General features: G+C 35.5%; 1 protein-coding gene across 3 annotated transcripts in view; it reads left to right on the top strand.

Annotated features, from left to right (window-relative positions):
- The window catches only part of ORC3 (origin recognition complex subunit 3), a 62,762-nt gene that overhangs the window by 8,911 nt on the left and 41,239 nt on the right, over window positions 1-12,612 (top strand). For all 3 annotated transcript variants that reach the window (XM_047733593.1, XM_047733595.1, XM_047733594.1), the window contains 6 exons: window positions 1,150-1,247; window positions 3,163-3,307; window positions 6,072-6,176; window positions 7,419-7,567; window positions 8,997-9,130; window positions 11,206-11,365. In XM_047733593.1, the coding sequence (XP_047589549.1) occupies window positions 1,150-1,247; window positions 3,163-3,307; window positions 6,072-6,176; window positions 7,419-7,567; window positions 8,997-9,130; window positions 11,206-11,365 (791 nt within the window). The remainder of the gene's footprint in view (window positions 1-1,149; window positions 1,248-3,162; window positions 3,308-6,071; window positions 6,177-7,418; window positions 7,568-8,996; window positions 9,131-11,205; window positions 11,366-12,612) is intronic.

Below are 12,612 nucleotides of genomic sequence, written 5' to 3' on the forward strand. Positions count from 1 at the left end.
CCAAATCAACCTACCCATTTTATTTTATCCAGTCAAAATACTATTTTAATTATTTTTTAGCAATGGCAAAATTTATTTGAAAGAATGGCTTAAAATAATTTGAAGAAGAATGATTATGTGTGGTGGTAAGAGGGAGACCTAGAATTATTCCGTATGTGAATGTACTGCAAGCTCCAATCATTTAATGATTTCAGATAGTTCAGGACAGCTGTGGGGCTAGACTTGGATTCAGTAGAAAAAAAGAAGTTAGAAAATAGTTGCAAGTGCATTTTTAAATACTGAGATAAAAGAGCACCTCAAATCAGTGGGAGACATGATGGATTATTTAATAAGTGAATGTTTTCATACTGAAGGTTAAAGCCCAAGTGTGCATCATGAAATTAACCTAGTCATAATAGTTTTAAAAAAAGAATAGAAAACATTTGCCATCACATGATAAGTATTATTTTGTGGAACTTTTGTTTTTGTTTCTGTTAAATATCTGTGTATTGAATTATGATATAAAATGTATTCCTTAATGTGGATCATGGTTTGAGAAATTTGAAAACCACTGGTATTTTGATAAATTGTGTTTTGATGAATGGCTAACCATTTGGAGGAAAACATTAAAAAGCATATAAAATAATATAGATATACTAAATAGAAGGCTGGGCTAATCAGTGTCAATTGAATAAAAGAACAAGAATCATGGTAAGAATCATTTCATAAAGGAGAGTTCAGAGCAAATATATGAAGCAAAGTATACAAAGCTTTCAAATAATGAAAATATGTTAATATTAAATGTTTTTGTCTCAAACCAAATCCATTAAATACTGTTAGCAATTTAAGTACATGATAGAGAAAGAAGTACATGATAGAAATATAACCTAAAAATTAAAGATATTTTAATCTTATAGATACAATTACTATAATAAAAATACAACACATAAATAAAATTAAATATAAAGGATACTGAATGTATATAAATGTATGTATTTTAATATATATATAAATGTATACATATACATATACATATATACATATATACATTTGTATATGTATTTTTGATACATATTTTAGTCCCATCCCTTACTGTGTGACTTTGCACAGAGATTTTCTAACTTTTATTATGTAAAAAAGAAACTGACCTATTTCTTTCTGTGTTTTTAGGGGACTATTTTAATAAAGGGAAAAATGAGTCTGAGGATGGTAAGCTTCGATTTGAAACTTATCAGTTGATATGGCAACAGATGAAATCTGAAACTGAGGTGAATACTTTTCTTAATGACTTCATATTTCTCTAATAATGTAAATCTCAGATTTGTTCCTTTCCATCTTCCTTTCCATCAATTTTCAAGACTATTGATGAAACATAGGTAATGCTAGTTTAGTATAATATGTATGTTCTAAAAAATCACTCATGTTCCAAGTAGTAAGCATAGCTTCAGGTACTGGGACATATACTTTTAATAGCTGCCAGTCCTCACAGTTTTTAAGTGGTGGCGCTCTTTAAAATATCCATTTAGGGATGCCTGGGTGGCTCAGTCAGTTAATTGTCTGTCTTTGACTCAGATCATGATCCCAGGGTCCTGGGATTGAGTCCCACATTGGGCTCCTTGCTCAGCAGGGAGCCTGCTTCTCCCTCTGCCTGCTAGTCCCCCTGCTTGTGCTTTCTCTCTTTCTCTGATAAATAAATAAAATATTAAGGAAAAAATAAATTATCCATTCAGTTATATAAGTGAGAAGTCAAGCTATTTTTAAACTACTTCATTCCCTCATCCTTGTCCAGTTCCTATGTTCTTTGTATTCCAGCTCTGAAATAATTTCTCTGCTATGGCAGATTTGTAGCTCTAGGGTCAACATCTTGAGTGAACTTGTTTTGTTTGACCAATACAGTGTTGTATTTTTTTTTTGTTTTTTTAATGCTTGTGGGAGGGTTATGGACTTTGTTTATTACTATTTCCCACTACTCTTTATTGCTTTCCACCTAGGACTTTGCTCATTTATGTATTCCAGGTGACCCTTGAAAGTGTTTGAGTTTGTGCTTTCCAGTTTAGGCCTTCATTTCTTAACCTGGATCATGATGATCCTCCTAACTGTTGTCTTTGCCATTGATGTCAAACCCCGTAGGTCTGTCACTAAGTCCCTATGGCACCATTGGCCAACTCATGGCCAATGACTTGGGATGAAAAGTCCTTCCTGTGGCAGGCTGTAGGAGTTTTCCCACCTCACTGCCAGTTCAGCTTCCCCCATCCCCTTCACAGTGCTGCCTGATTCACGCATCTTAACCCTGATGGAATCATGTCTCTACTTCACATTCCTTCAGTGGTTCTCCCCACAGGCTAAAATCCTAACTGTTTAACATCCAGTATAATTTTATAGGCCTAGCCCCTTGCTTATTTGTCCAGGCTCATTCCCTACCACTTCTCACCTTCTTGATGCTTAGCTCTGACTGTGGTTCCCCAGGTAGGTGCTTCCTTCCTTGCTTCTTCTACACCCCATTCCTTCTAACTTTCCTCTCCATATGATCACCTCCTCCATCCCCTGCTCTAATGTTTTGACTCAAATATGTCACCTCCTCAGCTTAAGTTGAGTGGTGCTGTTCTTTTGTCATAGCACTCTACCCAATGTATTTTAATTGTAAATGTTCTTGCTCAGTTTTTTTCCCCCATTTTTTTAGGATAAAGACTACCTTTCATTTGTAAGGTGGTTAGTAGATGTTTGTTGAATGACTAAATGAGTTTTTTTTAGTGAGGGAGTCCAAAGTACTAAAGACTGGAGATTTAAGGAAAAAACTTTTTAAAAAAATTTCTTCCATCTAGGGGCACCTGGGTGGCTCAGTGGGTGAAAGCCTCTGCTTTCGGCTCAGGTCATGATCTCAGGGTCCTGGGATCGAGCCCCACGTTGGGCTCTCTGCTCGGCGGGGAGCCTGCTTCCTCACTCTCTCTCTCTGCCTGCCTCTCTGACTACTTGTGATCTCTGTCTGTCAAATAAATAAATAAAATCTTTAAAAAAAAATAATAAAATAAAATAAAATAAAAAATAAAAAAATAAATTTCTTCCATTTAATAATCATTTTACATGTAATCCTTGGAATTCATGACAGTTTTCTTTGCCAAAGTTAGAAAGATGCATCAGATTACTACTAATAATAATTCATAAAGTTTTGTGTTTTCTTCATAGCAACTACAAGAGGAATTAAATAAAAACCTGTTCAATAGTCTAATTGAATTTCTGCAAAAGTCTTGTTCTGGATTTCAGAAGAATTCAAGAGACTGGGGCTGTCAGATAAAACTCAGAGAAATTCCAACTGCTGCTCTTATTCTAGGTATGTATGGGTGTATGTTTGTTTTTATAATTAGTGGTTTTGTTGTTGAGAATAATGTAGAATAACCTAGTTTGATAAACCTGTTTTGTCTCTTAAAGAATTAAACTAATTATAGTTAGCTTTGTATACTTTCAAAACCAATAAAAGTTCTTTATGTTGATCATACATCAGTAAATGAAGAGAAATTGATCCAGGATTAGCTAGTTCCCTCCTCACCTTTTTTGTCAGAAAAATGAAGAGGAAGTATATTTGTGTTACTCTTTTTAGTTATTTTATGAGAATATATGAAATTTGAATTCCGTAATAAACACTGGTGGGTAAATAGATTTTTTTTTTTAGTTGTCTCTTCAATGGAATTATCTATGACCTTAATTTGATTTCCCTGTGCTTAGTTTATTAATATTAGATTGTTTTATAGTACTATTTTAAATTGTTTAGAACAGGGTTTAGATGAATTATATATAAACTGCTTTTAAATTGCAGATTATAAATTTCTTAGGCACTTAACTATCCACCATTAATGTCCCATCTTAACCAAACATCTGGTTGAGGGATAATGGAAAAAAATTTCTTTGGAATACTAGCAAATTTCCTTATTTCTTTTAGAAAGAAATTTGGATTTATTTGGATTTCAAATGTACTCTTCATTGCACTTACAATTTGTTATTTATGCAAGGTGTGTTGAACTATCGGGCACTGAGATAAGGACTTATTTTATTGTTTAATACTGCCTTTAATACTGTTCATTACCGGGGCGCCTAGGTGGCTCAGTGGGTTAAGCCTCTGCCTTCAGCTCGGGTCTTGATCTCAGAGTCCTGAGATCAAGCCCCTCATTGGGCTCTCTGCTCAGCAGGGAGCCTGCTTCCTCTCTCTCTGCCTGCCTCTCTGTCTATTTGTGATCTCTGTCTGTCAAATAAATAAATAAAATCTTTAAAAAAATAAAATACTGTTCATTACCTAGATCTCATTCCTGATTTTCAGTACACTACTTAGTCAAAATTCAGTGTACCTACAAAAGCCTCCAAGGGATTTTAGTAAATGCAGGTTTTTATCAGTAGGTCTGAGGTGGGGCCTGAAACTTTACATTTATAATCGCCCTCATGCTGATGCCTGTACTGCTGATCCCAGGACGAGTATGAGTAACAACACACAGGGAATGATTTTTATAATAATTTTATATAATTTTTATAATTTGAACAGCTTTTCAATGCAGCTTTACTTAATTTCAAAACCCTTTCCATTTATGGGTGAGAAACTGATGTGCAGTGATGACCGGATTGTACTGTTTGGTGCTTTGTTTCTCCATGCCAGGTTATAATAATTGGAGGTAGAGTGGGGAAAACATCGTCAAGAGCAATGGCTTGATAGGTTGTTGAGAGCACTGTTTAAGTCCCTTCTCTGCCTACTGCCAAAAGGGAAAGAGAAACTAGTGGAAATGTTGTATTTCAAAGTCAGTTGTCTGAGAACATTCTCCCAGTTAACGACATTGTTGATTTTTTGTTTCTAGTCCATTGTTTTAAGCAACAGAATGTTAAATAGCTTGTAAAGTCAGTCAATGAAAGATGAGCTAAACCTGGTTTTGCTAACCTCCCAAATTCCTTCAGAGTTGCAGTATCGCAATCATAGACCATAATGCTTGCTAGGAATATCATTTTGATACTGTAAAAAAAAAAATCTATAGTCAAAGAATGCTTAAGCACAGTTGTACATTTTCTATTTTAAAAAAGTATATGTCCATTTAAAAATAACCTGCCAGCATTTTCATTTATTGGCTCTCCTAGGAAAAAATTTTTTGTTTCTTGGTAGCCTGGATTCTGAACCTTTTGTTTTTGTTTTTCTTCTAGCTAGTTGAAGTTTTATAGTACCAATTATCAACCAGTTTCGAGATGTTTGCTATTGGCACCTAAGTGCCAAAGCACTTTCTAGAAATCACAGATTGTGATGTCAAGGAAAGTATCAGTCAGGATTTTTTTCCAGTGTAGCGGGGAAATTACACTTAACTCAGATAACTACATGCTCAACACTAAACTCTGATTTGTGGAAATGAGAACATGAGCGGCTTAGTAAATACCTAAAGGACCTAAAGTTTTATTCGTTTTTAGGCTCTTCCCTTAGAAATTAGCTTACTGTATACTTAACCTATTATATTTACTACAACAATCATTAATAGTGTTACTGATTAGATTTTCCTCGCTTGTTAAGTTAGGGTCACAGTAAGCCTGGAATACATATCACTTAGTTTTGAATCATTATTTTAAGAGTTCTTTATGAATTTGACAGAGTAACATCCTGAGATGTATTGAGGGGTTAACTACATATCCTCAGTAACTTTTTTTTTTTAAGATTTTTATTTATTTATTTGACAGAGATCACAAGTAAGCAGAGAGGCAGGCACAGAGAGAGGAGGAAGCAGGCTCCCCACTGAGCAGAGAACCCGATGTGGGGCTCAATCCCAGGACCCTGAGACCATTACCTGAGCCGAAGGCAGAGGCTTTAACCCACTCTGCCACCTAGGTGCCCAGTAACTTTTTTTTTAAAGAGAAGTTGTGCAATATACCCTTTCTGACAAATAAATATTATGTATGCCTCCAGGTATCTATTGTCAGTGGAGGTCTCTTCATTTATGCAGTATATATTTTTTTAGTTTCTGTTACTAATTGTATTTAAAAGTACTTTTAGTAATTCACTGGATGTGTTAGCCTTGTTGGTTGTTAAATTGTTAATAATACAAATGATGGTGTAATAATGATCTATTATTCCATAGGTGTGAATGTAACAGATCATGATTTAACATTCAGAAGTCTAACAGAAGCCCTTCAGAATAATGTCACTCCGTATGTAGTCTCATTGCAAGCTAAAGATTGTCCAGGTACAGAATAAATAATCTTGGTGAGCTGTTAGAACTCTTCTGACCTTCTGTATTTCTCTCTCTCTCTCTAGCTTTCTTTATCCCTTTTTATTTGTGGGAAGAGCATGGCGCTACATTTTTGGCAGGGTGAGGTTTATTGCCTATGGCAGTAATCATGACTGTTGTAGGACTCTTTGTTACTTCTTCATTTATTCTAGCTCCATCCTGCCAGATTAACTTCACAGTCAGCAATAGTCTAGGCATTTTATGAGATGTGTTCCTTAACGCAGTAAAATTTGAATAAGTTGGAAAGTTTGGGACAGGGAGCTGAGAATTAAGGATTGGGGATTTGGCAGCTCTTATTTAGTCCGACAGAGAATAGACTGTAGAGGTTCATATTCACAGCCTCAAAATCACCCTGTTGTTCTACTCTGAAAGACCAGCATGGTAAAAAATAGTCCATCACCAGAGCCAATCTTAGGTATATGAAGCCATTGAGTCATAAAGGATGTAAAATGGAGTAAAATGGGCTTAGATTTCATCTGACATAAGGACTTTATGTGCTTATATTACTTTCATAATCATAAACTGACTAGAACTGATTAAATAAAAGCCCTTAGGACATCTTTTAAAATGACTCTAAGGAAGGTTTATAATCAGTAAAATAACTTAATGTAAATAACACTTCTGATTTTGTTTTTTAGGGGCCTTAAAAACCTTTCACTGTCAGGGTGCCTAGGTGGCTCAGTGGGTTAAGCCTCTACCTTCGTCTCAGGTCATGATCCCAGAATCCTGGGATCAAACCCCCCATCAGGCTTTCTGCTCAACAGGGAGCCTGCTTCCCCTCTCTCTCTGCCTACTTGTGATCTCTGTCAAATAAATAAATAAAATCTTTAAAAATAAATAAATAAATATATAAAAATTTAAAAATTAAAAAAAAACAAAAACCTTTCACTGTCTAGTGTGATTTAAATATAGATTGTTTCTCATAATTTTCATGTTTACACATTTGCTTAGGTAACACTTTTATTGTGGACAATAAACATAAACTTTGGCTTAGTGTTAGTCTGAATTAGTGAAATTTAAATATTAAAGAGAAGATACTAATGAACATTAACAGTTAATATGTTAAGTGTTATGTTAATGTTAAGTATAGAAAAATACATCCTACCCAAATGTATATACTGATCAAGAACTTTCAGCTATTTCATATTTGTTTTAAAGAGAGATAAGCTTTCTTACATTTTTTTACCTATTCTGCAGATATAAAACATTTTTTGCAAAAGCTTGCTTCACAGTTGATGGGCTGCTGTGTAGATGAGGACTCCAAAGAGGGAAGTATTCAGGTTGCCCAGAAAAGAACACATTGTTCAATGGATTCTCTTTCTAGCTGGTATATGAATGTCACACAGGTAAGTGTAAACTGACAATTTTCTCTCTGGAAATTGGCATATGATTGAAAAGGCTTAGAATTATATTAAACATAGCACTGTTTTGTTCTAATAAGAATATGCTTATGCTTTGCGGCTATTAATAGTAGCTACTTATTTTTCATAAGGCTGTTAGAAATTAAAAGTATTTTTTTTAAAATTATTTATTTGACAGGCAGAGATCACAAGTAGGCCAAGAGGCAGGCAGAGAGAGAGGAGGAAGCAGGCTCTCTGCTGAGCAGAGAGCACGATGTGGGGCTCGATCCCAGGACCCTGGGATCATGACCTGAGCTAAAGGCAGAGGCTTTAACCCACTGAGCCACCCAGGTGCCCCTAAAAGTATTCTTTATCAGTATGCAGTCTAATTCCTGATAAGTGTTTCAGTTCTTACAAAGCCATTTTATTTTCGGGTGAATGTCATCTAGGGACAAAAACAATGTCAGGAATTGGTTCTGCTCTAGATTCTGTCTCTGTGACAATGGCTATAACTCTAATGTATTATCTCTTAGGTCCCTCAGTATTTGCTTTTGTGCCTACTGTCAACTTAGTCCAATGAGAAATAGTCATTTTTTTAAAAACCTAATTTCCACATTTAGAATTCTTAGGAATAAATGGTCTTATAAGTAAAGTATATTCAAAAATAGATAGCTAAAAAGAAGTTCATTCTACCATGACAGTCCCTGGTGAAAATGGATCACCTAGGTGATTCACAGAGAACTGCACCATAGAACCACAGCTGCAGTTCACGATGCTTTGTAGCCAGAGTATGGGAAAAAATACTGTGGCGACTTCTAATAAAGGTATTTGCTGAAGTCACTCATAAGTGAAGTTTTCATTTTGCTTTATATAGGGATAAAATTGGGTCTAATGCTTATCATAATATCCTAATTTGATCCACAATTTTAAATTTTGTAGATATCAAATGTACATTCAGTTTATGTCAGATGTCTTTAAAAGATCGGGATTGGACCAGATGATATTAAAGATGCTTTTCAACTTGAAGTTTAACAGTAGCAGAGCAGCGAGTAGTTTATTGTGCTTTTTATTTAAAAATACTTGTTTTCACCTTAAAGCAAAGCAAAATAAAACATTCTATTAACAGAAAAGATAATCTATGGAAGGTCTTCTCCCAATGCTTTTTTCTGTCATTTTCTCAGATAGCAGAAATAAATATTTCATATGAGTTATAGATTTTACTGAAACTTTTTCTTCTTGGTTATTATTCCCATGTCAGACACAGAAAGATTCTGCTAGTAACTGTTGAAATGAGTTTCTCTTTATTATGTGGGAGAAATAAAAGGAACAGCTTTACTGTAAAATATAAAGGAAGATATATCAACGTGTGGCATTGTAGCATCGTTTGGGTGGTAAGGCTTACTGTTAACTCCTTCTTTTCACAATGGCTTAAAAGAAGACAGATCCAAAAATGCCAAGGAAAAAGAGGACTTCTTCTAGCCAATGGCAGTCTCCTCCTGTTGTGCTTATCTTAAAGGATATGGAAAGCTTCACCACAAATGTACTCCAGGACTTCATAATTATTAGCAGGTAGATCATATAACACCTGGCTTTTACATAAAATTCTTTTTATTAAGGAAACATATAACTTTTAACTTGAAGAGCACCTTTTCCAGAGAAAATGAATGACATTTTAATCTTAATACCAATTGGATAGAAACCAGCCTGATTACAAATTCCTTGTAATTCAATGTTCAAAGACCTCCTATCAGATTTTCATTTGCTTTTTTACCCCAGAAGGAGATCAAAAGATTAAAGTTAACCAATTTTTAATTGGCATGTAAGGCAGTATAAAATGTAGTTTTCTCACCAAGGTCATCTGTCTCTTATTTTTGCATTAAGTGGATAAACTACTCCAGATTGAGATATGTTTGTCAGGTCTTATTTTCTGATACCTATGCACCCTTAGAAGCTCTGAATTACATATAGCTCTTCTGAGCAAGTATGTTTTCTAAATAACATTATCTTATATAATACTTACAGTGAGAAACTACTTTCATGGTCTCATTGGACTTTCAGGGCAGTCCTGTGAGATTCACAATTAAAGTAACTAACCCTATTTAAAATCCAGTGACTTGTATTTCCCATGGTACATTTTTTAAAAAATATATTTTATTTATTTATTTGACAGACAGGTCACAAGTAGGCAGAGAGGCAGGCAGGGAGAGAGGAGGGGAAGCAGGCTCCCTGCTGAGCAGAAAGCCTATGTGGGGCTCGATCCCAGCACCCTGGGATCATGACCTGAGCCGGAGGCAGAGGCTTTAACCCACTGAGCCACCCAGGCGCCCCCCATGGTACATTTTTAAGGGTATAATTTATTCTGACTTTTTCTATATATAAACTTACTTGATAGTTATAGCTACATTTGCCTAAAGCTATATTGTATTACAATTTACTAATATACTTGTAATTCCTATTTTAATGGTATCTTTTTTTCCCTATTGAAACTAAGATTTCTAAATCCTAAGACTTCTCTTAATGCTAAAACTAAACTGCTTTACATGCTTTAAAAATGCAGAATAAGAGGGGCACCTGGGTGTCTCAGTGGGTTGGGCCTTGGATCATGATCCCAAGATCCTGGGATCGAGCCCCGCATTGGGCTCTCTGCTTGGCGGGGAGCCTGCTTCCTCCTCTCTCTCTTCCTGCCTCTCTGCCTACTCGTGATCTCTCTGTCAATAAATAAATAAAGTCTTTTAAAAAAATGCAGAATAAGAAAGTGACAGAAGAGCTGTTCTTTTTTGGAGCTTAAATTTGTGGCTACGTTTGTCACAAAGTTGTGGCAAGAAGGTGAGGAAGAATGTACAACAGTAACAGAATCCAGGCACTGTACTTTTGTGAAGGTAGAACTGGGTATTGCTACAATACCGAAAAACAGTAGCCAATAGGAAAAAACAGGCAAAGTCATCAGCCATGATACAAAGGGCTCAGACCCACAATAGCTCTCAAAGATGGTTCTGTTTTAACTCTGTGGAAGTCATTTGTGTTCATACTGGTAATGCTCAAAATAAATCATGTCCAATAAGTTTGAGTTAAGAATTCAAGGAAAGGATGTAACATTTTTAAATGGTATCCTTTAAAAATACGTCTTACATATGTGTAAGAAAGTTTCCTAACTCTTAGCTGTTATTTATGGTTGGGTGACTTGGTGTCTGATAGAGATATGGAAAAATAGAATAAGTTACCTTGAAAGTTTGTGTATTACATGTCACTGAACTCTCAAAGTGTAGGCTGGATGTCTGTTAGGAGGACTGTAGGTAGGGCTCAAACTTTGAGAGGTTAATTTGAATGATACCTAACTCTTCTAACATTTGAGATTGTATAACCTTACAGGGAGGCATGTGATCCATCTGGACCTCTGTATACTTATGTAGAAAATGAGAGGATCTGTTAATAGAGCAGTTTCAGAGTTAGAATGTGTGGGAAAGAACTATATTACTTTAATAGAGGGGACTGTGTGACCTAGAAAATTTGAGTATTTGGAATGATAACTCCTCAGCAGTGTCTTACACTGTATACGTTCAAATAAAAGTCTTAATTTGAAATTTGATGTATCGAAATATACTTCCTAATGAAATCCCACTTCTATATTTTCCTTTGAAAACTAGTCAACATCTACATGAATTTCCACTAATACTCATTTTTGGAATTGCCACATCTCCTGTTATCATCCATCGGTTGCTTCCTCATGCAGTTTCATCTCTTTTGTGCATAGAACTATTCCAGTCTTTGTCCTGCAAGGAGCATCTGACTACAGTACTTGATAAGGTAAAAAGGAAAAACTCTATCAGTGAAATAGGATGAAAAGACTGCCAAGAATAGATTATAAATATAAATGTTAGTGATAAATTTCTTCATCTCTCAGAATATGATATTGAACATATTTCTTCACTTTTTTTTGTATGTAATGATTTTAATAGGGTACAGTATTGCCTCTTCAGATAAAATATAAAGTTTTTTTTTTTTTTTAGATTTGTTTATTTATTTATTTGAGAGAAAGCTAGAGAGAGAGAGAGCACAGAGGGAGCGGGAGTGGGAGAAGCAAACTCTCCACTGAGCAGAAAGCCTGATGCGGGGCTCGAACCCAGGACTCTGAGATTGTGACCTGAGCTGACACCCCAAAATACAAGCTTTATAAAAAGAATGATTGTATCTTACTATATCTACCTACCTGTGAATCAGTCATTACTCAATGGGAAATTCTACGTTTTTAATACTTTTTAATAGAATTTAATGACTTCCTAAGAACAGTAACAATGTTTTGACTCTTCTATTTTGTGTAAAATAATTTGTAATTTTTAATGGACTCTTTCCTGTCATTGCTACTCTTGACAGAAAATAAATACTAACTTCTTAGTATTTATTTAGCTTAGACTTCTTAGACTTTAGCTCTATTTTTCTACCTAAGTTAGTATTAGTTCTTAGTTTCTTAGACTTCTTAGACTTTAGCTCTATTTTTCTACCTAAGTTAGTATTAGTTCTGAGTTTCTACCTGAATTAGTAATGACCTTCTACAAGTTGTTTGCTAGGCTCAGCTCTTTTTTTTTTTTTTTAAGATTTTATTTATTTATTTGACAGAGATCACAAGTAGGCAGAGAGGCAGGCAGAGAGAGAGGAGGAAGCAGGCTCCCTGCTGAGCAGAAAGCCTGATGTGGGGCTCGATCCCAGGACCCTGGGGTCATGATCTGAGCCAAAGGCAGAGGCTTTAACCCACTGAGCCACCCAGGTGCCCCTAGGCTCAGCTCTTTTAAGGTGTGCCTTGTGCTGCTTGTGAAGGTAATGACAACCCTCCATTTTTTTTTTTAAAGGTTTTTTTTTTTTTTTTAATAAATTTATTTGAGAGAAAGAGAGCAAGAAAGCTCACAAGCAGGGGCCAAGGGGCAGAGGCAGGGGGAGAAGCAGACTCCCTGCTAAGCAGGGAGCCTGATTCGGGACTCTATCTGAGGGCCCAGAGATCATGACCTGAGCCAATGCAGACCTTTAACCAACTGAGCCACCCAGGTACCTGACAACCT

The sequence above is a fragment of the Lutra lutra genome, chromosome 6 (genome assembly GCF_902655055.1).
Source record: "Lutra lutra chromosome 6, mLutLut1.2, whole genome shotgun sequence".
Classification (NCBI taxonomy): Eukaryota; Metazoa; Chordata; class Mammalia; order Carnivora; family Mustelidae; genus Lutra; species Lutra lutra.